A 27,211-nucleotide genomic window follows, 5' to 3' on the forward strand; every position below is an offset into this window, starting at 1 on the left:
AGCTGGGCACGGTGGCTCACACCTGTAATCCCAGCACTTTGGGAGACCGAGGCGGGTGGATCATGAGGTCAGGATATCAAGACCATCCTGGCCACATGGTGAAACCCCGTTTCTACTAAAAATACAAAAATTAGCCAGGCATGGTGGCAGGTGCCTGTAATCCCAGTTACTTGGGAGGTTGAGGAAGGAGAATCACTTGAACCAGGGAGTCAAACGTTGCAGTGAGCCGAGATTGCGCCACTGCACTCTAACCTGGCAACAGAGCAAGACTCCGTCTCAAAAAAAAAAAAAAAGAAAGAAAAAGTTGAAGAGATACCATATTTGGAGAATATGCAAAGGACTTCCTACTCAGCCTCGACTATTCCCTGGGCCTATGTTGTCTGGCATTCCAACATTATTGAATATTTGTCATATTATTTTCTTCTTCCAGTATTACTTACGTTAATGTTTTTTAAAAAGAAATTAAAATATCATATACTCATTAGTAACTTTCATTTCTGCTTTGGGGAAAACATATCAACTAAATGTCCCAAACAAAAGAGTAATTTTAATAATGACATTAATTGGAGCATTATTTTCATATAATAAGCAAAGAACTGGATACATTCAAATGCTGAGTAACAGATGGCTAAGCAAGGTACCAGAACAGTGAATTACGAATGGCCATACACTCACTAGTGCCCACAACACACTGTATCGATTCTCCAAAATCTTTGTGTGAAATAAAGTGAAGGAGGCCGGGCGCGGTGGCTCAAGCCTGTAATCCCAGCACTTTGGGAGGCCGAGATGGGCGGATCACGAGGTCAGGAGATCGAGACCATCCTGGCTAACACGGTGAAACCCCGTCTCTACTAAGAAATACAAAAAAATAGCCGGGCGAGGTGGCGGGCGCCTGTAGTCCCAGCTACTCGGGAGGCTGAGGCAGGAGAATGGCGTAAACCCGGGAGGCGGAGCTTGCAGTGAGCTGAGATCCGGCCACTGCACTCCAGCCTGGGCTACAGAGCGAGACTCCGTCTCAAAAAAAAAACAAAAAAACAAAAAAACAAAAACAAAACAAAAAAAGAAATAAAGTGAAGGTAGCAAAGATGAACTAACCTGTATTTACATAATTGTAGTTACGATTATAAGCACATTAAATAGGATCAAGACAGAGAGATGTGAAAATAATGTAAAGATCATTAAATTCTATTTTTAAGCAAACTCCTCACTGTAAAAAAAATTTTAATTGGAAAAACTCATTGTTTCCTCATCGTTTTCAATTTGATTAGAGACCTCAATTTTGAAATTGAAGGTAAGAACTACACTCATTTACTTCTTTTACTTTTTCTTTCACAATCTTACAGGCCAAAAAGAAATTCCTAAATTTAGGGTAAAAATATTGGTTTGCAAATATGTGTGTTAGAAATACTTAATCAGTAATTTATCAGACTAATTGATGAAGATGAATGTGATGAATAGTTTCTAACACTGAAGTGTTCAGCAGGAAGCTCAGGCCATTTAAAGGCCCTTGTTCTTGTTTGTGTGAGAATACTTAGATGTTAGATTTCACATGAAAAGGTGCAACTGCATATTGATAATCTGAAATCAAACCTATGAGTCTATATTATTTGTATTTGACTTGATCCAATTGTTAGATAATTAACAATTCAACCACCTTATTTATTTTTAATTTTTAAATATTTTAAATTTTACTTTTTTTTTTTTTTGAGATGGACTCTCGCTCTGTCACCCAGGCTGGAGTGCAGTGGCGTGATCTTGGCTCACTGCAGCCTCCACCTCCCAGGTTCAAGCCATTCTCCTGCCTCAGCCTCCTGAGTAGCTGGGACTACAGGCACGTACCACCACGCCCAGCTAATTTTTGTATTTTTAGTAAAGACAGGGTTTCACCATGTTGGCCAGGCTGGTCTTGAACTTCTGACCTCAAGTGATCCACCCGCCTTGGCCTCCCAAAGTGGTGGGATTATAGGTGTGAGACACCATGCCTGGCTTCAATTGCCTTATTTAAAGTGAAGTCCACATGAACACGTTCTCCAACCTGAAAATACATCAGCAAGTTCTCCAGTAACTTTAGATAGAGTCTCAGACTGGATTAATGTATGTGAGACCAGTGCTCTCAGTGTTAGTGAGGATTCCTATCAGAATCCTCATCCTAGAGTGTTCTAGGATATAGGGATACAATAATTCAGAGTGCAGGAATAAAGAAATCTGCCTTCAGGTTCAGAGCCATATTATGGAAGACGCTCAGTGACCCTCAGGGTGGCAGACGGATATTTTCCTATCAAACTTTCACCGTCTTAGCATGCTATTTATTGGCAAATTTCAGGAATGAGGCAGGGAGTTTCTGTTCATTTCCTGTCCTGTGAGAGTGAATCTGACTCCTTGGATGGAGGAGTCTTTTCAGGCTGCTTGGTCCACCTCCACTTGAATGTCAGAAGCCTCTCTCCTCCCAGGAGAATTTGAAAGGCAAGAGGAAATAAGATCCAGGACCATAATGGTGATAAATTATTGAATCTTCTTTTCCAATTTTGCAATAATGAATCCAAATAAGATTTTGCTAGTGTTGGTAGACAGGATGTGCTCTATGAGCCAATAACTTTTTAATTCCAATTAGGATCACTGTGATGCCTGAGAGGCTAAACAGAGACAGAGGGTGCATACACAACAAAGAATAAAGTTCCATGAGAGATACCCACATAGATGCTGAGGACAAAGAGATCAGGCAGGGTATAGAGCTGCTGATCCTAAAGTCTGCAGTGTACATTTTTAGGGAAAAAAAACAATGGGTCTTAACATGTAGGCCACACTCAGATGCCAAATCATCAAAAATTTGGAATAAAGCTACAAGAGGAAAAACTCTGCGTCCCTCTTTGTCATCAGCTTGGATATGCTGGTCTACCCGGCAACACCGAGCAGGGGTTAGACACACTTGAAAAAGATTGGTTCACGCACTGTGAGCCAATCACTGCACTCCACCTGCAGTCTAGCGGAAAACAAGAGTCTATGAAACTAGCAAAGGGAAATCTCAGAAACTTGAGATTGTTTTCAGACCCAGCTATCTCTCGATAAAGCAGCTAGAAAATCCAACAGAATATTTCTTCTTTTGTTAATCCCTAAAGGAATAAGGGTTCGGGCCATATCTATCCAGCTCTTCTCTCAAAGAAACTACGCTTTCTTTCTAGAAGTGTCAAACAAAGCAAAGGGGCATGGGGGGAATGAATTCTGTATATTTCAAGGAATTCCAGCATCCAAGTAAAAACTATAGAAAGAGAAGCTGAAAACATGTTCAAGGTCTACCAGAGAAATTTGCTGTAATTTATTTCTAGAGTCTAAACAGTGCTTGTCACATAGTAGATGCTCAATAAATTTTGGTTGAGTGAACATTCTAGCTACCAATGGAAGATATAAGAATGCCGAGTAGTCTGACTTGGTACAGTTGATAGGAAAGTTTTCAGTAAAACAAAAACAACTGCTCCATTTCTATCCAAAAATATATCCCAAATTTGTAAATATCTATATTTATTCTAGAATTCTTTAGAAATATTTTAAAAACTTTCAAGAGCTTCTAAAAATGGAAAAAAGTCAAGTAAAGTTCCAGTTATATGTAAAAGTATTGTCTTTTTAATGCTTTGGTGTTATTGGTCTAGCTGTTTTCATCCAATATACCAATTTACTCTAGCTAATATTGCAGATGTTTGAAAGAAAACCTAGTATCTATGAAGATGGACTATTTCTCCAGGAAACTAGGTGAACACCAAGTAGGCCTCCCAGGATGCAAGACTGGTTTGGACCTCAGTCTTATATGTTCAGAAACCCGATATGTCAGCACACTAAGGACAGATCTATCGCTTAGAAGCAGACTCCCAATGGTCAACCTCACCACGACTGACAGAAAAAAATAGAATGCCAGTTGGCCAATTAAAATGAAAAACAGGACTCCCGAGAAAACTGGCATTCTTTGGCCAGCATATTTCTGATGGGCAAGCTCTAGAGAAAGCTGAATTTGAAATCCTCAAGTTGCTTTGGAACATGGAATGAGAATGAGAGGTCTTAGCTACAGTATTCAGGTCTTCACAAATTCCAGGCCAAGGATGCCTAATGCATCTTTCCCTACAATAGAGATACATGTGGCCCCTAGATAGATAGACTAAATCTTTAGATCAGGGCACCTCAACCCTGAGCACTATTTGGAAGGGCACTGCCAACATCTGCATCTATGACTTTCTCTTTGCTATTCCTCCTCTACTGAGTTTCAATTCAAAATAATACATTTTTTTTTTTTTTGAGACAGAGTCTCACTCTATTGCCCAGACTGGAGTTCAGTGGCGTGATCTCGGCTCACTGCAAACTCTGCCTCCTGGGTTCAAATCATTCTCCTGCCTCAGCCTCCCGAATAGCTGGGACTATAGGCACCTGCCACCACACCCGGCTAATTTTTTTGCATTTTTAGTAGAGACAGGGTTTCACCATGTTAGCCAGGATGGTCTCCATCTCCTGACCTCGTGATCCGCCCGCCTCATCCTCCCAAAGTGCTGGGATTACAGGAATGAGCCGCCATGCCCAGCCCAAAATAATACATGCTTACTTTAGATATGTTCATATTTTCAGTTAGTTCTCAAAGTGCTAAAGATCTCAGAGACTGTCATTCATTCATTCAACAAATATTTGTTGAGATCCTATTATGTACCACACACTGATCTGGGCAAGAGGATACAGTAGGGAACAACAGACAAAATCCTTGGTTCCCATGAGGCTGACATTCCCTTTCTTTATTTTTTCTGCCACTCTGCCTCTTTAAGATGACTTTGCACTATGGGCTGATTTAATTCTCTGAGGCAATCAAATTTCTCATTTGTGATCATATATTTGCCATTATGTACTGTTTATAATTACAAAAAACAGGTGATATCTTCTATTAAGGTTTTTGAAAAGCAGATAAAAATGTACGAGTTCAACAGGTGATTACTTTGTTGGACTTCACAAGCAAAAAGGGAATTTCCAGATCACCTTTATCTTGCTTGACATAGCGGAGTGCTGTATTTTCACCAAGAATGGAAAGCCTTGTGTTCTTCTCTGGGTTATCCCCACTGAAAGGGCTTTAAATGAAAATGTGAGGGAACTGGAAAGGAACACAGGACTAAGAGTTGGTATATGTGTTCCAGAGTCTGCCTCAGCTAATACGCAGCTACAGATCAGGCAAGTCAACTGAGTTCTCTGGGTCTCCTATCTTCACCTTTAAAATGACAGGGTTTGCCTACATCACTAAGGAAACAAAAGCTGGGAAATATTATGATTCCCCCTGGTAATAGGAGCCAAACCTTGTTCATCTTAATCTTTCTTTCAGGGCCTTGAGCTATGCCCTACACATCCTGGCTGCTTCATAACACCACTTCATCAAACACTGAACCTGTAACACCAGTGTGACAGCTCAAGTCACTGATATTCCAGCTAAGATGTTAAAATTTTTTGTTGTTTAGCTATGGAATCCTTTCCTCACCTAAATGGATGAATCTGAGTCTTCTCTGATGAAGCAGAGGGAAGGGATGCCAGAGGAGGTCCCGTCAACACCTCCCCACTCCCACTCCAAAGAGGGCTCTGCAGAACAAGCACATCTAATTGGCATGTCTAGAGGAGCACATAGACCAAATTTTAAACATGGCCACTGGTTCTGAAGGGAAACAGGAGCTTTTAAGAGGATTGTAATAAGATTTTTCTTTTTAAAAAAATTAAAAAACCTAAAAGCATTATGCAGAGGAATTTACTACTGGCTGTTAGTTATTTTGGGGCCAAAAGACTCTCTAACCCCATGCTAAGCTATCTGATACCTTCATCAGTCATTGTCCACCTCCTGTTTAGCTGTGTTCTCTGGTTAAACCTCCCTTTTCAGAATCTCACATCTGCCATTCTGGTCCTGACCTTTTCTACCTACCAGATTAACACCCTCCAAAATGAACTTCATCAGCCTCCTCATCTGCTCTGCCTCCCCTGTACCTGCCCAATCCCTTGGCTATCATCCTCAACTACCTGCTTATCTTTCTCATTCAGCAAATTTTTCCATTAATCTTCCAGAAACGCTTCCAATTTTGATGCCTTGCTCACCCTATTAACTGATACAGTTTGGGATTTCATCATGTTTTGCCTGGGCTATTGCATTAGCCTCCTAACTGATATTCACACCTCTATTAATTATTATAGCAGCTATCATTTATTAGTGTTTGCTATATAATCAATGCTTTGCTAAGAGTTATACATTATCTCATTCAATCATCCCAATCTAATTGGGTATTCTTATTGCCAACATACAGCTATGAAAACTGAGGCACAGAGAAATTTAAATTACTTGCAAATGGTCACACGAGTAAGTGGCTTAAAGTCTATTTGACATTTTAAGTCTCTCTCCCATCTAACTATCTCCCCACACTGCTGCGAGAGGAAGCTTTCTAAAACACAGGTCTAATGATTTAATGATAGTCCAAACCCCCATCTTGGCATTAAGGTCTTCACAACATATCCACAATGTGACCTGTCAGCTCCAACACTACTACCCCTACCACACATAAGTTCACATGATGGCCTACCAAGTCCAGGCTATTGGGCAATTATAACATCTTCCTGAAGTGCCATCCTTCCTCTTATCTGCCTGGTAAATTCTCATCCGGCTCTCAAAACTCTGTTTATATTTTTTACTTTAAGTTCTGGGATACATGTGCAGAATGTGAAGGTTTGTGACATTGGTATACATGTGCCACGGTTCAAAACCCTGTTTAAATGTCAATTCCTAGATGAGTTTTCATCAGTTCCCAAAGGCAAACCTGGTAGTTCCCTCCTCTGAAATCCTACAGCATTTTATCCAGTATCTTTGTCATAGAAAAAGCAAAACACATAAAGCACTAAAATGTATCACAAGTGTATCTGTCACATTGTTAATAAATAAATAAATATAAATAAATAAATAAAGTTCCTGAATGACAAGGTCACAACATACTAATCAGAATATCCTCTCAATGTACCTTGCCAGGTACCTGGCTCAGAGTTGGTACTCAATTAATGCTTATCAAATGAAATGTTCTTGCTGTCTCCATTTTTCTGAACAACATTCATGTTTCTTCCCAAAGCAATCTGGCCCTGCCTCTGTTACGCTGCTAAAACTCCTGTCCTGAAAACTACCAATGCATATGGGTATTACGGGTAGCAGTTGATATTTGCCTTGAAAAGGATAAAAGAAACACAGGATGTTTCACTATGTTCAGGTTTAGTTATAAAAGCACATTTTGGGTTAGAATATGTTGCTTTGCATCTATTTTGTATTAGTCAACACCTGGCTGTGATAATATTTTAGTTCTTAAATATCGCTCATCTTTGTAACCCTCAGCAATAAAGCAGTTGAACCAATAATGATCATTTTCTCTGCTTCACTGGCTGGGTCTTAGGAGAAAATAAGCCAGTGAGCGGGAGGCCAGCCCCTGCGATGCAAGGGAAGAGGTGCCAGCATGCTGCTTGTTCTGCTCTAATGGGCTAGAGTCAGGGTAGGGCTGAGCTGAAAATGGTTGCACATCTTTCCTGCCTGGGGTAATCTTAGAACCATACTTGCCCCCCTCAACAACCACTGGACAGGAGCTAAGCCAGAAGGCCCACTTCCACAGCATCCACTCTAAGCCACAGCAAATGGGAAGGGAGAAGGCCTGATGTCCTGGAAAACCCCACCTTATGACCAGGGGCTGGAAATCTGGAGGACACATTTTCACTTCATTCAGTATGAAGGCTTAAAAACTTCCTAGTCTGGCTCATTGTGTTCATTGTGCTCACTGTGTTCATCTTAAGAGCTGTTTGCAGCAGCCAATAACTCTTAATTGCCAGCCTCTACTGCAAGACTGTGGCACCTGAAAGCTATACATCCCTTCCTTCTTCCAGCAAGTTCCAGACCTCCCCTTTCTCCTGGCTGCTCCTTTCTCTGGCCTCTCCTCTATCTCCTTAATGATTCCTCCTCCACCACCAGCCCCATAAATAGTATTCAGCAGGAAACCATTCTCTCCCGCATTAAGGTCATTGGCAATGTTGTCTTAAACAACATGGCTTCCAAATCTCTGGGCATTTCAGCTCGAATGGGGAATAGCCCATTGGCACTCCTCTTTGATTGTCCCCAATGACCTCAAAATGAGAGGGTCTCAAACTAAACATTTTCATCTTTCTCCCTCCTGCTAAAATCTATATTCTGCCTTACCTAATTCAACGAACTGCCGTTCTTTCATTAATTGGTCCTTTCCTCCCCACTCTAAGCTAATCAATGAGCAAATCCTTGCTGACTCTACTTCTGGAGTAGCTCTGAAATCCATTTCTTCTCTCCACTGCTTTAGTCAGGGCTTTACCCTGTAACATGTTCTCCCTGCTTGAAGTCTCTTTATTTACACTTGTCTTATGGCTGCTGATACTTGGTATCTAGACTGGCAATCTACCCATTTGTCATTTCTCCATACTAGACTATAACTTCCTTGGATAGAGAAACCTTGTCTCTCTCTTTTGTCCTATTATCCTTGTGACAATACTGTGCTTTACACACAGTAAGTGCTTAATAAATAGACTTTGGCAATAGAGAACAGATTATCTTAAAGTGACTGCCCTTGTTCTTCCAAAGAGCAGATCATTAGATAATTAAATATTTACTCTAACTTATTCTGGCCCAATTAACAATGTCATATATACACACAGACCACACACACAGATATACACACACTGGCTGCCCTTAGATACCTTTAAGTCAATCTTTTAGCAAACACAAAGAGAGGCTCAATCTCCCAAATAATTAAAACATAAATTGGGTTATATTTTTGTTCCTGGTCTTCCTTGAGGAAAATGACACAATGCTTAGTAGCAAATGAGAAATTATTTAGCAAATCTATATCCTCAAAATGCCACCAAACATGGGTCATGCATCCTGCTTTCTTGCATTTTGATCCTATTGCTATGACTTAGTGTGGTAATTATATTACAAAGCTATTATTTGATGAAATGGAAATGGCAAAACAATTTAAATGCTTGTCTAGAAAGACTCTGTTAGAATGCAATTATGAGTGAAAACACAATGGCAAAATAATTGAAATGCAAGTCTGGAAGGCACAGTTATGAAAGCATTAAAATGCTCCTGTTGGGGACTCACAACACTGAGTGAAACTATACACTCCTGGGGACACATTTTTAATTCACTAAAGCAGGCAACATTTATGGGCAGATGAGAATATCTGTGCTCCAATTGTTCTGCAGCATTATCTACACTTCTAAATGCCACCCGGGGGTAGGTAACATCACCAGGGTTTCTGGGTTTGGAGGATGGTTTGATAAGAGAACCATATGTCATACTGTGCTTTCACACAGCACCAGGAAGATAAAGGCACAGGGCAAATTGGGCTTAGATTTTTCTGCAGTATTTCCAGTATAAACGGTAGGATCATAATATTAAAATATTTTTATTCTAAATTTAAGCTGGCAATTATTAAATATTTATGTGGGTATATTTCTAAGGGTCTATCTTCTTTACACATTCTGCTGATATATTTCTTTAGCAAAATCTCAATACATATTTTGATGTCTAGGCTTACAGTTGTATACACTTGCTCACCAAAAGAAAAAAAACAAAAATGCAATACAGTGCTAGATACAAAATCAATCTGCTGAGATGATCAATTTGATGAATGACCAAGGACCCTCCTCTGAAGCATGGTGATGTCTGCATTTGATAGTGGAACACACAAATGAGTGTACCAGCAAAATATGCAAAATATGCTCCTGACTCCCACCCCTTCAACCTACACAATCTACTTTCATGGATCCATTTCTTTTAGCTAAGCATAAAGAAACGAATACTAGGAGTGGGTCATATAAAAGAAACAAGTGTTAAACGAATAAAAAGATGTATATCGTTTTCTCATTCATGATTATCTCTCTTGTGTTGTCATAGAGCAAGTTAGGATATGGCATTTAATTTTAATCACTCAGAAAATTTCTCAGCATCAATGACAACAACATTACTTAATAAAGTTACTAGGTTTCCACAAAAAGAATTGTATACTTTTGTTTTTGAAGATTTAAAGAAGTCCCTTGGAAATGTAGATACAAAGTATTCTTACTTTCTTTCACAGACTCTGAAACACATAAAGATTTAATATGCACATAAACGTGTTTTCTGAGGCAGGATTTGCAAAAACAGTTTGGAAATCCTCCTGATTTTATATACCAAGTGTTTGCTGTGGATCCTTAAACTGCTGGGAGGATATTTCACTGCGTGCTTGCTTCTTGCCTACTTATTTTCCCTTGCACAAACTCAGAGAGTGTTTTGTAAAAATATAAACCTGAGTGCATGGTAACTTCAAAACAAAAACCAAATCTGCTGTATAGATATTTTATAGAGAGGTTATATTATTAACACACACATTTAAATACTTATATGATTTAAAATAATATAAAGAAGTTTTTCTAGTTTGGACACAAAGTTACACACCTTGAAAAAGATTTAAAAATCACCTATAGAAAATTATACGAATAAGGCTAGTTGAAAATCTAAGCAAACATACACATAGATAATAGAAAAAATTAAAGTTATCAAGTTCCTAAAATAAACTACTGTATTACACATAAAATTTGACATTTGAAATCACATTTGTCAGAGTTTTACAGAACTAATCTCTGTATTTAGAAAAGTGTTAAATATAACAGCATTACTAACTTCCAAGAGAGTAGCTTTGGAATTTAATAAAGGAGAAATCAATGCAACTATGACAAAAATATAAGTTAAAACATACTATAACTTACTTTGAAGTGCATAAAAATAAATTGGGTTGATGGATGGATGATAAAGAAAATATAGTAAATGTTAACTATAGAACCTAGGTGGTAGGTATACACAGGTGTTCACTATACAATTATTTTGATTCTTTTGTATGCTTAAAATTTTTTGTAATAAAAAATTTGTTAGAAAAAAATGCAGTGCTCTAGATGAAAAGCATTTATTCTCTATGCTGATAACTGTGCTTAACAAATAAGCCAGTTTCAGAGTTGGTCTCACGGATACCACACACTCACCTAGCCATCCAGATCCTGAATTTGGGATGCAGAGGTCTGTCTCAGCACTGGGTAACACGAAGCCAACGACAAACACCTCTACACCATCTGCCATAAGAGCCATGCCCAGGACGAAGAAAAGGGCCCATTGAAAACGACCATGACCGCATTCTTGGATTATCAGCTCATACTGCTGAGCTAGCTCTTCCTCGTCAGCTCTTCTTTCTGATTCCAGCTCCTGCCGGTCCTTGTACTCATCGCCCTTGGGCTGCCCCACTGACACGATGCCGTCCTTTGCTTGGTTCATACTGGGGATGCCCTGATACTCCCCCTCATAGATCTCATCATCTTCATCATGGCCCTCAGTGGCTTCACTTGAGCCTTCATCATCGTTGGCCTCCCCATTATAGGTTTCTCCAGCCGGGTAGTAATCATCATCGTCTTCTTCATCTTGGAACCGACTGTAAGACCTCTGGGTGTATTCATCCTGGGCTCGGTCCACGGCTTGATTCACCTTCTTTACTGTCTGTTTCTTCACCTCTCTGGCAATGTCCTTGGCACCCTTCATCAGTGAAGTCCTATCCTTGTAAGCGTCTTCCATCTTTTCTCGACTGATGGCCAAAGAGAAGATGGGAATTTTTCACAGCCTCAGTGGTTCCGCTCTGACGGCATCATCCACTTTGGGTTCAAAACAGAACTGCGAAAGAAGAAACAGAGGAGATATTCATTATTCCTTTCCATATATTTTTCTTCCATCTATTTCTTGGCCTCTTTTCATTGCCCCACAAACTACAACACAAAATTAGTTTTTCCTTTTTTTTTTTTTTTTTGATCTCACCGTATACACATGTACACCCTATGCTGCTTCTCTGCTTAAGTGTGAACGTCACTTGGAGTATTTAGGGTTTTTGCTGCTATCATTATTGTTTTGTTTTAAGGAATTCTATCCCCAGGGTAACAGTACACAGGAATTCCCCTGAGAATAAAACAGAGCATTTTGCATCTTTAAAAGTACACCGAACACATTTTGAAATTGCTATAAGCATATACCTTGATTGAGAAAAACAGTATTGCTCACAGACACAAACAAATATTGCAAAGGCAAAACCAGAATATTAGAAGAATCCTACTGGGCCTATTTCCTCACATTGAAAAGCAAGCAGCCCCATATACAATTACTATCAAACTATAGCTATGTTTGTAAAATTGGATTTCCCCCCTTCTTAACATTGTATTTCCTTCCAACAAATTTTAACAGAGACTCACATGGCACCCCAAACAGACAAGGAGTATATTCCCCTAGAATAGTGTCATATCCATGGGATCGTCACAGTTCATCAAATGATTTTACAGATGCATTTGATATTGAATTAGAACATATGGCTTATTTGGTGGGAGGAGTCTGCCCTTTCAGAAACTACCCCCAGGCCATCAGGGACAGGTAAGCTCCATGCCATGTACCTCCACAACCCCACTTCTATTTTCTTCATCTCTGGATACCCAGTACAAACACACACACTCTCTCTCTCCCTCCCTCCCACCTCCTCCAACTGCCACTCTGGTTAGCTGCTGTTTTGGTAGTAAAGTCTGGACCTTCCATGACCTGTTATTTGGTTTTCTTTTTCACTGATAGCCCCCTCATGCCTTGGTTCCTTAAATTCAGGCTGACCTCTTGGTAACTAGTATTCCATTTGTCCACTCAGCTGCCTCTTCTGGTGGCTCATGTGAGTCATCGTCAGGTTCATCCTTGTACACAGATGATACGGAGGTTAAAAAAGTATTTTTCCCCCATCATTAACTCCCCAAGCCTTAAGCTACGGCAGCATTCCAAACATTGATTTATATAATCGCCATTTCTACTTTTTCATTTTGTACCTAGTTTAAAATATTTAAAGTGGCTATTACTAACATACATTTAACTACTCATCCAAATGCCACAATCAAACCCAGCAATAAAGACAAACAGATGTTTGTTTATAAATGGACCTTGCTTCATTCCCACTGAATACCTACAAATGCCCAGTAGGCAAAACAGGAGTATGACTCTCACAGACCTGTGTTTTGGAAGATGATAAAATGAAATTAAAATAAACATATGATTGCAAGGTTTACAACCAAATGTTTTAGTAAACGATTTTTCTGTTTGTCTTCCCTTTTTTAAAAAAAAAAAACTGAGAGGAAAAGAAAGGGAGGAAGAGAGTGATGGGAGAATCCATGAGAACAGTAAGAAAAAATGGAAAGGTCGTAACAAAGGAGGCTGAGGATGGGATGCTCAGAAACTCAAGAAGTCAGGGAAAAGGGGCAGGGAGGACAATGATGGAATTGAGAGACATTCCCTACTTTAAAAATTAACAGACAATCAGAATATTTCTCACTATAAATAAAATAAACTGCCATCCTATCCATCGAACGGATGATCACATCAGACACTACACATCAGCTGCTTCCTGTACACAATCAGCCCCAGAAACACCATTAAGTGAGCTCCAAAGACCGCTTCATTGAAAGCAGAGTCTGAACAACCCTACGGCACCACCCCAGTGCCTTTCATAATGGAAAGCTTCTGCCATAGCTGTTTCTAAGAAATTGTACATCAACTGACTGCGTATGGCTTTTTTGCTTTTGTCCTCAGCCACAGGTATCCTTACCACATGCTTTACAGGGCTTTCATCCCTAAAGAGGTCCTTGTATAGGAGCCACCTCTGTAAGAGGCAAGAGGTATGATATCTTCAATGGCATGGTTATGACTGGAAAAGTGGACAATTCTAACCCCCTAAGTAATCTAAGCACTTGAGCAATGAGAAATAAAATAAAATAAAAATTTTACAATTAAATATTCCAATTTTGAAAAAATTCTTACAGAAATCTTTGTTTTAATTCTGGGACAGAACAAAGCAATGTGCACATATAGGTTCTTTTTTTGTCTCTCAAGATTTCTCATCCCCCAAGTCGAAGCTCAAGTAAGTTTCTTGAGGGAAGAGACTTGTTCTTTAGTTTGTAGTCTTACTAAAGCAAAGAAGATTTTTCTTTGCTCTTTCATAGACGGGAAATATGAACACTTATTCAAAAATGCTATATAAAATGAGATGTTTGCAGATATCGCCTTTGGGGTAAGCTGGTGAAGGGTATAGGGGTCTCTCTGAATTATTCCTTACAACTACATGTGAATCTACAATGATTTCAAAATACAGAGTTAAACCCAAACCCCAAGTTTGTACTATCTTTATAAAGCCATCTTGGAATATGTGCAGGATGATTGGCTGGGGGCAGATGATTCAGGGGCAGAGTTATAATTCTATGGCTATTATCTCCCTCTGGTAAATGGAAAAAAGGAAAAAGCTTGGCTCATTCCAGATATTGCCAGGAAAATGGCAGATTAATATCTACATGGGAAGGTCATGCTTGAATTAAAGCAGCAATTCTCAAGGGTGGGGCTTACACACCAGGTGTGGCCTATAAGTAGGTCCACGAGCAGCTGTTTATAGTATCATCCATGTTTACTTTTATTTCTCGAATAAATTACGGAGTTTCACCACATAATATGTGTCGGACTTTGTTTCAATGAAAAACAAAACAAAGCACCTTGATTTGGTGCTTACTATGTGTGAGGCATTGTGCTAAAAACTTCCTGTACATCCTTTTATTCTCTTATTTAATCTTTACTTCAATCCTACAAAATAGATATTATAGTCCTCCATTTTACAGATGAAAAAATTAAGGCTTAGAGAGATTAAATAGCCCAAAGTCACAAAGCTTGTTAGAGGAGATGCTGGACTCAAGCTCAGATGTGTCTGACCCCAAAGCCTTACTTACCCCTTATGTTCATCTGCCTCACACAGTGGTCTCACTGAGGTCTTATTAAATGAGGTGGCCTTCTTCCTAGTCATTTCAGTATTTCAGTAACTTTTTTTCCTACACTAGAATGGTTTTATACGTGCTTCTCTAAATTGTCTTTTACATCCTGAAGTAAAGAGAATTGCTGTGAGGCCTTTAATCAGTGATGAGCTTTATATGGGTAATAATTTTAAAATGTGGTCTTGTTTGTTCCAATAAACTACCCTAGGATGGTGGCTGTACTTCAAAAGATAATGTAACCCTGTTAAATAAGACATCAGTGGGTCAGGACAGCAGGAAAGTAGGCAAAGCAATGAAACTCTAACAGCCTCTGATTAAGTACATGATGCTTACTCAAGTCAGTTTCCTTCTCCACGAAATAAGGGTAATAATGACCACCTTCCAGTGTTGTGAGGATTAAATGAGTTGTTTACACCAGTTTTAGGACAGAATCTGACACATATTCAGTGGTTTCAATTCAGTTTCCCCAGGAACAGACCTAGCCATAAGGAGTCAGCTGCAAATCACTTATTATTAAAGAGTAAGGGAGTCAGGGAGCAGGGTGGGGAGAGGGCGATGGAAGCAGGGCTGCAATTTTAGGTATTGTACCTTGGAGCAAGCTTCAGGAGGAACTCTGGAGTACAAATTATGCCTAGGAAGTTTTCCCCACTCAGGCAAAGGTGCTGAGTTTTCATAACCCCATGCCAACTATTGGCTGAGGGCTCCTGGGGGCAATGATGAAATGTAGGAGCTTCCTGTTCTCTGCACCAAAAGGCAAGGCAGTTCCAGTAGCCTGAGGGCAGTCCTCTGAAGAGCCACAGGTGCTGGCCAAGGAAAGCAAAGGCACACTGAAGCCAGGTGAGGAGAGCACAGGATGATAAAAGGGGTCCAGGGACCCAGGGCATTAACAGTATCTCCTGTAATAAGCCTTGATAAATATCTGTTTAGATCCCCTACTCATCATGCTAAGCTGCAGGATACATAGCCGATTAAAAACAGCCTTTATAGAAGTGGCTGTTAAACCAAACAATGTTCACAGCAAAGTGAATCTGATATAGTCAATGACATGCACGATCATTGTGCATGATATTTTGCACAAATACATAAAATACAAAGAATATACACATAAGCATTACTCTGGTAAAACACAGTTTTTTTTTTTTTTTTTTTTTTTTTTTTTTGCTCCTTTGATGGTTCATGACAAACACACATATTCAATACCACTATATACTATTTCAAAACTTTCCTACACAAGTTGCCACCCTACACAACCCCCCCACACAGGTGTTTCTCTTGGTGTTTCCCCACACCGCCCACACATGCAGTCTTTCCTTTGCTTTACTCCTCATCACCACCATCAATCTAAAGATCTTGGATAGCTCCTCCTCCCCCAAATGTTCTAGAATCTTCTGGATGCTGGGAGAGTCCATTCTTCTAACAACCGTATTTATGCAGATTTAAAGCCATTGTGCGCTGATAGAGTAATGATAGCAATAATAATGGCTAATCTGTTATTATGTCAGCCATGTGCCACTCACTTCAGATGCATTATCACACAATAATGCTCACAAACATTGTATGGGGTAGGTACTTTTAAAATCCCTACTTCACAGATAAGAAAACTGAAACCTGCCCGGGAATAATGCGACCCTATGCAATACTACGCCAGAGCCCAACCACATACCTACTACATCTGCTACATTTTCATGGAAATGGGAGCCTGTGATGGAAATAGGGGTCTGAAACAGCATAGGTGTGTAGAAGGCAGCCCCCATGCCAGTAGACTCGGGCTCTTCTAAAGTACTTGCAGATATGTAGTGTGCTGGGATTGGGCAGAGGGGCTCATAACATCCCTCTTCCTCTCTTAAGCTTGGATCTAAAGGAGATATTCGACACAGAAGACAAATCGCAAACTACTTGCCAGCTGACTGGACAACTGCATCCAATTTTATTCCTGATGCCACACCTCCCTCCCAAGTCAGGCATGCTGGGCTACACAGGACTCCTTCTGGAGTGGGGTGGGGTTGGGGGGGAGCTTTCCATGAAGCTTTCCACTGAGCACATCTTTGAGATGAAGAAATAGAAACTGACCCATCATCCCAGACTGTCCAAATCTCTGACGTTAAGTGTTTATTATTTAAAGGCACCTCTTGCCCTCCAACCCTCTAAACTACCTGTATGCATACATTCTCATTCTTTAAGGTGCAGTTCAAAAATCACCTCTTCCATGAAATGAATTTCTTTCTTTATTGCTTAGCCTAATCACATCTTGCAAGCTAAGTGTAGCTGGTTTCCTCCTGTCATTTAATCACGTTTTCCATTATGCTCATCAATATATGTGATGGCCTTCCCTATTAAAGTGTAACTTTCCTGAAAGCAGGAAGCTTTCCTGAAAGCAGTAAAATAAAACAGCATAAAGTAATGTTATTGGGTATTTTGTTTGTTTGTTTTTTGAGACAGAGCCTCACTCTCCCACCCAGGCTGGAGTGTAGTGGTATGGTCATGACTCACTGCAGCCTCAACTTCCCAGGCTCAAGCGGTCCTCCCACCTCAGCCTCCCGAGTAACTGGGACTACAGGTGTGCACCACCATGCCAGGGTAATGTTTTATTTTTTGTAGAGATGAAGTCTTTTTATGTTTCCCAGGCTGATCTAGAACTCCTGTGCTCAAGCAGTCCTCCTACCTCAGCCTCCCAAAGTGCTGGGATTACAGGTGTGAGCCACTGCATCTGGCCTTAAAGCAATATTATTAAATTAGGACTCAAGCACCATAAGGGGCCAACTCTTAGTTTCTCCACTTTCTTTACCAGGCAATTTGTTTGGATCAGAAATTCCCCAAGGTGCAATCTGCAACATGTGGTCCTATAAGGTGCTCTGAGAGGACAAAGTTGTATGGTCATATACATTTTGGAAGTTTCTGTCTCACACTTACTTCATGTGGAGTACAAGTAGGAGGGTTACAGTACAAAGCCTATTATAAAGAACCTTGCTTAAATTTGTTACCCAATTATTTCCAAACTTTCCTAATAACAGAATTCCCCACCCTCAACATGACACCAGTAAGCAGTTCTCATTATACACTTTATGGAAATACTGTATCAAGATGAACATTAAAATCCTTTAAATTCTAACGTCTCTATTGTAAAATACCATAACACTAATTAGAATTAATCAAAGCAAGCAGGATAAAAGGCAGAAAATCTACATTAAAATAATATTTCTAAAATAAAATACAGTATTTCTTTTAAATGTATCAAAAACTGAAACTAAGTTTTCCAGATGTAATTGCTTATGATTTTTAAATAGACTTGCTATAAAAATAGAAAGTATTTAGCATATCTGTGTATTTTTAAAGTAATAAGTCATTCAAAGAGTCTGGAAAGTTTAATTTTAAGTATAATAACATTCATTTTAATGCAATTTTGACACAGTTAATTTGCTCTGTGAAGAATAGGTCTCATAAACCAGGGTAAACTTGACCTCAGCAGTTGTCCAAATCTCTACAAACCCCAGATTAGTGAAATCTAAAGGGCTCACACAAATGATAAATCTGTTTGCATATATAAACTTTTGTGAAGGTCCCAGAAATATCCTCAAGTGAGTCAAAGTGGGCAGTATCCTTCTTTGAAGAAATACTTGAATTCAATTTAGTACAGAATCTTTCTTTCTGATTACAAAACCAAAGCAGGCTTATTTTAAAAAGAACTGGACCAACGCATACCAATTTGGATGGCTACTAGCAAAAATCAAACAAACAAAATAACAAGTGTTGGCAAGGATGTGGAACCACTGTGCACCGTTGGTGGGAATATAAAATGGTACAGCCTCTGTGAAAAATAGTGTGGTAGCTCCTAAAAACATAAAAATAGAATTACCATATGATCTAGCAATTCCACTTCTGGGTATAGACACAAAAGAATGGAGAGCAGATTCTAGAGAAGATATTTATACATCTATGATCCTAATAGTGTTATTCACAGTGGCCAGGAAGCAACCCACTGGCCCATTGACCGATGAATGGATAGGCAAAATGTGGTGGACACAGACAAGGGAATATTATTCAGCCTTAAAAGGAAGGAAATTCTGAAACATGCTGTAATATAGATGAATCTTGAGGATATTATGCTAAATGAAATAAGCCAGCCACAAAAAAGACAAATACTGTATGATTCTATTATGAGATCCTTAGACCAGTCAAAATAATAGAGACAGGATATAGAATGGTGGTTGCCAGGGTCTGGGAGAAGTGGGGAATAGGGAGTTTTCATTTAGTGGATAGGGAGTTTCAGTTTTACAAGATGAAAAGAGTGATGGAGATGAATGGTAGTGTTGGTTGCACATTATGAACACATTCAATAGCACTACCTGTACACTTAAAAATGGTTAAGTGGTAAATTTTATGTGATGTTATTTTATCACAATAAAATTGGGGGAAAGTAATAATTTAAAACCTCCAGAACCTGTGAATGTGACCTTATATGGAAAAAGATGTAAATATGTTAAGGATCGTGATTATCATCCTAGATTATTCAGGTGGGCCCTAAATCCAATGACAAGCATTCTTAGACAGAAGACAGAAGACACAGAGACAAAAGGAGAAGGCCATATGAAGATGGAGACAGAAATTAGAGTTACACAGCCACAGGCCAAGGAGCACCTGGAGTCCCCAGAAGGTAGAAGAGCAAGGAGGGAGTCTTCTTAGAGAGAGTGCAGCTCTGCTCACATCTTAGTTTGGGACTCACCTCCAGAACTGAGAGATAATAAATTTCTATATTTTAAGTCATCCAGTTTGTGGTAAATTGTTAGGCAGCCACAGGAAATTAATACAAGATCCTTTTCTTGTTGAATTTTAAGAGCCCTTCATATAGGAAGGATATAAAGTCTTTGGTCATATATGTTGTAAACTGTTTCTCAGATGGCCTTATGTACAGTGTTTTTCACTGTGAAAAGCTATTAAACAATTTTTATATAGTCTATTTAAAGGTTTCTTTGTTCATGTTTTCTGCTTTGTTGTAAGTTTATCAGGGCCCTCCTGAACTTCCAAAACATCCATCTATATTTGTTCTAATTAACTTTTATTGTTTAATGTTTTGTTCTGGAACTTTTTTGTTATATGAGGAAGGGATTTAAAAAAAAAAAACCGAATATCCCGAAATAGTTACTAAAATGCTTGTTTTATAAGAGAAAAAATTCCTATATTTATTAGTATCTGTTCAGTTTTTTATTCTTCTGTTGCCTTTATACCATTTAGCTTTAATTTTTATCACTTCGTTACATGTTTTAATCTCGGTGCATATATCCTTCATGCTTCATCTTCTGCAAGTATTTATTGATTATTCTCATCCACCTTTTCCTCCACATAAACTTTAGAATTGCTTAGCTACTTTTCAAAGAAACATTTCATTAGGATTTTGCTAAGTTTATAAGTTAATTGCAGAACTGAAAGAGTCATCTCATTTAGAAAGGCATCTATTATTCAAGCTTTCTTTTATGTAACTCGGTGAAGTTTAGATGCTTTCTTCTTACAGTGCCAGTTATTTAATGAACAAGATACATACCTATATATAGAAAATATATATTTAAACATTTTAAAATTCATTTTATATTTGCATATAGTTTTCTCAAAACCATGATATATAATTGGCCACAAACTAGTTTCTGCCAGATCCATTGGGTGGGTCAGGAAATGTGCTGTCTCCTGCAGTAAAACATCAGGATTCATGGGGAGCAACTCACTGAATTCCATTTGTGGAACAGAGTGGATACACTACAAATAAGGGTCAGACTTGCTTGAGGATAATTCAGAAAGACAAGGCTCTGAACCATGCTGACAGTCCTAGCTCACTTTTCCTCTCCATATCCTTCTGTAGACCTGGACCCATCTCGGGTAAAGTATGTACAGGAGCAACTTTCAAGAAGAGCTGGCAAGCGCACCCAGAGTGTCTTCATTTGAGCCCAGGAGGAGTGCAATACTCCTGGATTCCTGTCCCTAAGTAGTTACCAGGATCTCATAGCTCTTTGGGGGAAACCAGATGCCCAAGGGGCATCAAAACAACCTGTATTATGAAGCATAATCAGCTACCACACTGTTGTACACAATTCCTGCTCTTAAGTAACAGTGAGACATTCTCTTCCATCCAATGGCCAAAGACATTCTGGCAGATGGTTTTCCCTGCATTAAACAGGCACCACCAGACTTGAAAGGGACCATCTGTGAATGTGATAATGACTACTCAAAGTCAATGTGGTCAGTTATGCCTCTTTCACTGGAACTTATGTAAGGGAAACTCAAAGAGAAACAAAGCCAGGACCTGAATTCCTTCCCAGAAAGCAAGGCTTAGGGAAGGCAGTGGGAACTGGGAAGAGCAGAAGTGGGAGGAGGACTTCCCTCAACAATTCTGCTTTCCTTTCCTGGGTTTAAAAGATCCAATCACTCATTCAGGAAGTATGTATTCTGCACCTGTGATGCGGTGGGAACTCTTCTGGGAGCTAAAAGTCAGAGACTGAACAAAACACACGAAGTCCCTGATTGTAGGAAGCTTGCTTTCTTGAAGCAAGACAGATAGCAAAACAAAGAAATGTAACTCCATGTAGTGGTGAGTGCCACAAATAAAAACAAGGCAGGGAAAGGAGTTAGAGCAGCTCTGTCGCATAGAACATTCACAATGGTGGAAATTCTGTATCTGACTTTCCAATAAAAATATGATAATTTAAATTTAAATGACCACACATGGCTAGCAGCTACTCTATTGAATGGTGCAGGGTTAGAGAGTGCGGGAGGTGCTGCTCTTCTAGGAAGAGCAGCCAAGGTAGGAGACTCTGAGCAGAGGAAATTTAAAGAGAAGCCCGATTAAGGCTAGGACATGGGCCATGCTGCTACCCAGAGGCTCAGAGATTTCCAGACATGGAAGACAGCAAGAGCAAAGGGGCTCAGGCAGAGAATGGCAATGAGGCCAACTGGCTGAGTAGAGCCAGGGAGAGGGGGTCAAGGGAAGTGGCTGGGACATATCACCCGGGACTTTTGAGAGCTACAGTAAGGGCCTTGGGTTCTCTAAGAAAGATGGGTTTAGAGTAGGGGGAGGTGACAAGATCTAGAAGAATGTACCCTAGTGGAGCATCAAACAAGGAGTTCTTTTAAAATCCTATTTACCTAGATATTGGCAATGCCTCCTTTTCTTTTATTAAATCTCATTAGCCTTGCTCTTTCACATTTGTTATCCTTTTTATTCTGATTACAATCACCTTATAATGAGCGTGACATCTTTGAAAATAGGTAGCATTTATTAAATGTCATTAAAGACAGGTTTGAGGAAGGAGGAGGACAGTCAGAGGGAGAGTTCCACAGTGCAGACAGAGCAGTCAAAGAGAAAAATCCAGCTCTTCATTGTACCTGGTAGGTGCTTGATAAGTATCTATGATCAACAACCCTTCTTCACCTCCACATTCACTCAATCTCTCACCAGAGCTATTACAAAATAAGACTAGTTTCTCTTTCCCCTGTATGCCTATCACTAAAAGTAGAAGAAAAAGAAAATCTATAAATTAGATATTCCTGTATTGCATATTTAAAACTTGGCTATAGAGCCAAATACTGGTGTCAAGCAATTACTCAGACTCAAAGATGGAAAACTAAAAGCAGTCACGCCATCCAGATACTACCTCAGTGGGACCAATGCGCAATTGTTCCTATATTTATACAGAAACTCTACAACATCCCTTGAGTAAACAGGTGTCCTAGACATATTAAAATGACCTAATTTAATAGACATAAACAGTGAGCTTGTTTATGAGTCAGACACACACTTGGGCTCCCATACTGCCTTTACCACTTACTAGCTTTGTGACATTAGTGTAAAATGGGAAATAACAGTGCTGTTGTTGAGATGAAATAACATCAAAAGGCAAATCATGGTACGTAGTACCCTTCGGTAAATGCTAGTTTACTTGAATTTAAAGAAGAATAAAAGAATATAATTTATAATTTATGAGTCAGCAGTGATAATACCGGCAATTTCCTATTTTGAAAGGAAACATGATTGTTAAACCTAAGTTGGTCATGCCTTTCCCTAGCCTGCAAGCACAGGCTGGGAGTCATGAAGCCACAGCATGCTATTTCAGAAAAGGCTCACCCCCAGTGTTTACAGCTGTTGCTGAGCTACACACCCTGGGGTTTAGCCTGCAAAAGAAAGCTCAAAGAAGAATGTCTACTTGTCTGCCTGTCTTTTCTGAGGGAATCAGGGCAATGTGATTAACATACTTGCAGAGTTTTAATGCAATTTAAAAGCATAGCCAGATTGATCAAGTCAGCCTCATTCTTATTACATTGATAACAGCAAAACACATCTTCCTGGACCTCAGGAAACTCCCACAGATGTCAACAAGAGGAGGAAACAGAGCCCCCAGAGCTTGCACTGTTCTCCCTCTACTGGCTAGAAACGTTTTATTTTCTCTTTCTATTTTGTGCTTTACTTAGTAAATATTCCATTTTGCAAGGTTCTTAGGGCGGTGGCTATAAAAAGCAGCTGTCTTTGTTTACTCAGCACCTCCTGAACACCATGATAAAATCCACTCCCAGGGCATTATTCCCGTGATGATGGGGGATGGGGAAGGATGCTGTACTCATTGTTTCCCTTGCTTGTGGCCTCTAGAAGGGAGGCATCAGGGACTTACTGAACACCTCCCCCAGTGCTCCATAGCTAAATGGGAGCACAGCTTTGAGACCAAGATGTTTCAGTGGTGCACAAGTCCCCACAGAGTCATCTGCAAAGCATGAAAACTGGAGCATTCATTTACTTAGCATGTGGTGTTCTGCCCAGGGTTCTGTTGGTACATAAGAGATGTGTGCTGAGAAAATGCCATTCAAGGCAGGGCCCTGCTGCCACAAGCCTGGGGTGTGTGTGCGTGTGTGTGTGTGTGTGTGTGTGTGTGTGTGTGTGAGATTGTGGGGAGGAAAGTACAAATCTGTGCATTAGAAAGAGTAGCATAAGAGATCTAGGTAGCCGCTGAGAATGGGCGTTCTCTCCTCTCTTTTCCAATAAAACCTTCTCTTTATTGTCACTGGGAGAGAGTTGCTAAACTAATTCACATCCAACATATAAATAAATGGCTAAGGAATTCCTACAGTACTTCTCCTTTCCCTGAGGTATTTCTCTCTTAATTCCTTAGTCCAAGAAAATGGGTAAATTGTGGAATTTCAAGCTCAGTAGTTGGGTTTATAAGTTAGATATTGGGGGACAAGGACTTCTTGGCTTAAATCCTACCAAGTGGACTACTGAATATTCCATCAATGTTTGAGAACTGATCTGGCCTCCAAAGCAACAGTCACAAGGGAAGTCAGAATTCATCCATCCACCCAATCAGACTACAACTGCATAAGGGAAGGGACCATGTTTTAGCTCATCTCATATTCTTCATAGCCAAGGCAATCCTGGATATTCATTCATTTACTCATTCTTCACACAGCTACTTTGCACCTGCTCCACAGAAGGGTGTAGACCATCCTTACATGCTATACATACAGGAACTAAAGGCACAGACCCTTACCAGCAAGATATCTTCCATTTAGTAGGACCACCTAGCAAACAAACAGACAATTATATTATGATGTGATAAGAGCAACGTGCTGGCACGTGGTATTACAATATTATGGAGTGAGGTCTAAACTGAGTTGGCCAGGCAAAAGGTAGACAAGTAGAGGTATTCACTGATTAAGGGCTTGCTTATTAAAAGACATAGTAAGAATTCTATGCGTATAGGGATATGTTGAAATTTTTTAAAAACACAAACATTTACTGAGGCTTTTGCAAACCTATACCTGTGTTAGCAAACAAAAATAAAAACAAAAACAGATTCCAATGCCTTCTTCAACTGTCATATCTCTGGGCCAGTAGTGTAACTCAACCTTGGCCTTATTTGCTAAACTTAAAATTTAAAATTTCTTCCTTTAGCTTTTTGGTGTCTTATCTCCCTGACATTGTTATCCACTATAAATTAGCGCCATGGAAGAAGGTATAAAGGCACTTTCGTGACTGACAGAAATATATGATTGACATCTGATTATATACAACAGTATTTTCCAAAATTCATTCTGGGAAATAATTTTAAAGTCTTCCTAAAAAAGAAGGTTAATGGTCAAATATGTTGAGGAAACACTTGTCACTTTCTCACCACTTCCACTACTCATTACCTGGTCTAAGCCACCATCACATGTCACCTGAACACTACAAGGACCTCCCTCTTGGCATTCCTTATTCTACCATTGACCCTCAGAGTCCCTTTTCCACAGAGCATCTAAAAAAAAACCTCACCGAAGGTGTGGCAGGAAACCTCACTCCCCTACTGAAAACCTTCAGGGGCCTCCTCCCCATCCCCTCGGTCCCACAAGGCCTCGCCTGCCTCCTCTCTGGTCTTGCCAGCCAGACTGGCCTCTGAGAGGCCAAACACTTCCTGCTTCCAGACCTTTGCAACTGCTGTTCTCCTGGGTTGCAGTGATCTTCCCCCAGAGAATAGAGGCTGGCCTCCTTCCTGCACTTGCTTTTGGTGTCCTTTTAAATGTCACCTCTACATAGAACCTTCGACCACACCACCTAAGAGTGCCAGTGCCTCGCATCGCCGTGCCCTGACCCTTTATGCCATTTTTCTTATCATCTCTCACCATCTGACAACATACGACATATTTTGTATTTGTTCATTGCCTGACTTTCCCTGCCAATCATAAACTTCATGAGAAAAGGACTTTTCCTGTTTCGTTATTAGTTAAATTCTAATACCTAGCAGAATGCCTGACACATTCTAAAATATTCATTAAACAAATGACTGAATAAAACACTAAGTTAAGCAAAGTTAAAACTTTTTTGCAGGCCTTCTGAGAGCCTTTGATATGCAAATATGGATTGTGACCTTTTAAGAAAGGAAATTTATCTGACCTGAAAGCACTTTATTGGCAAAGCATGTTACAGAACAAGCATTCCCAGGACAAGTGTCCGGAAACCAGGGATGACACACATTAGGGGTGACAACATTTTTCTGGTGTTGCCAACAGGAGAAGTTTCAAGAAAGACCAAGGACTTCTCTTGCTAACAAACATGACTCACACAATGCAGGAACAGGAGAAATGCCACAGCCTCTCAGTATAATACTGAGAAAGCAAATTGACTTTGATATTTCCTGGTCTAATCCCAGGGAAGCAAATTAGCTTGATGCTATCACTAAGTAGTGAACTGTTTCTGCCATGGCCAGTACGGTCTGGAGAAAGACGCCTGCCTTTGTCTTCCAGTCTCCATTGGCAGCAATGGAATCTAATTATAACAGTCCCATAGGTCACTCTCTAAATGGAAATACACTGCTGAAAATATTCAGGGTGGAGGGAGAAGGACAAAATACATTTCCTCGCTGGAAAGGTGCCTTACTTTACCCTCTCTCAATTTCTCTCATATAATTCACATGAATTATTTAAAAATATTCATCATTAATAACCACCTTTGCTTTAGTCATAAGAAAACCATACGTGATTCCTTAAGACAGACAGGTCTAGATATAAAAGAAAGAAAGAGTTAGTGAAGAAACTTACCATTCAAAGCGCATTAAAAAAATAACTCCCAGAGCAGACAGATCTGATAGACTCTGCTTCCATTTAGAGGATCTTTTAGAATCCCTCCCCACCTCTTCCCCCAAAACAGGTTCCTCACTTGGTGTATAACACAGAGATTCTAATATAGGCAATATTCAACTCCCAGCCCTTGGATTTTCAAGGTTATGCATTCATGGGGTATCATCTGCATCGCACATTTACACTTATAAAGTAATTTCACATGTTTTGTCTCACTTGATCCTCATAAGTACCTAGGGTGGATCTTACAGAAAAAAAATTGAGATGGAGAGATGCATGGGACTGGCCCAGAGTCACACAGAGCCGGTTCTAGCAAATGTGAACCCATGTCTAAGACTTCTGGCTTTGAATCTTATTCTCTCTCAGCTGCTGAGCCCTGGGGAACTCCCAACACTCATGTTCTTCGCACCATTGTGGCAAGCAGGCAACACTGCATCAGCTTTCCGATATGTTTCATCCCATCCTGGTTTCAGAATTCAGTTTCTAATTTCTTGATAAAAGGTCCATAAGGAGACAAATAGAGAACAACAGAGCTATTGTGAGGCTGGTGCCGACGGGCTGCTAGGCTGGCTCCTGTGCCCAGAACTCACTTCTGCACACCAACCTTGCAGCCTCTGTGATCAAATGCATGCCTCAGCACAATTACTTCAATTCAGTGACTTGTGAGACTTCTCTCAATTGTCCGACAGCAAATGTTAACTCCAGAAACCCCGAGGGTCTG

General features: G+C 39.8%; 1 protein-coding gene across 4 annotated transcripts in view; it reads right to left on the bottom strand.

Annotated features, from left to right (window-relative positions):
* The window catches only part of LOC105475122 (synaptic vesicle glycoprotein 2C), a 270,506-nt gene that overhangs the window by 211,586 nt on the left and 31,709 nt on the right, over positions 1-27,211 (bottom strand). For all 4 annotated transcript variants that reach the window (XM_011730131.2, XM_011730129.3, XM_024790743.2 and 1 more), the window contains exon 2: positions 11,071-11,746. In XM_011730131.2, the coding sequence (XP_011728433.2) occupies positions 11,071-11,650 (580 nt within the window). In that variant the 5' untranslated portion in view covers positions 11,651-11,746. The remainder of the gene's footprint in view (positions 1-11,070; positions 11,747-27,211) is intronic.

Source organism: Macaca nemestrina, chromosome 6, assembly GCF_043159975.1.
Source record: "Macaca nemestrina isolate mMacNem1 chromosome 6, mMacNem.hap1, whole genome shotgun sequence".
Classification (NCBI taxonomy): domain Eukaryota; kingdom Metazoa; phylum Chordata; class Mammalia; order Primates; family Cercopithecidae; genus Macaca; species Macaca nemestrina.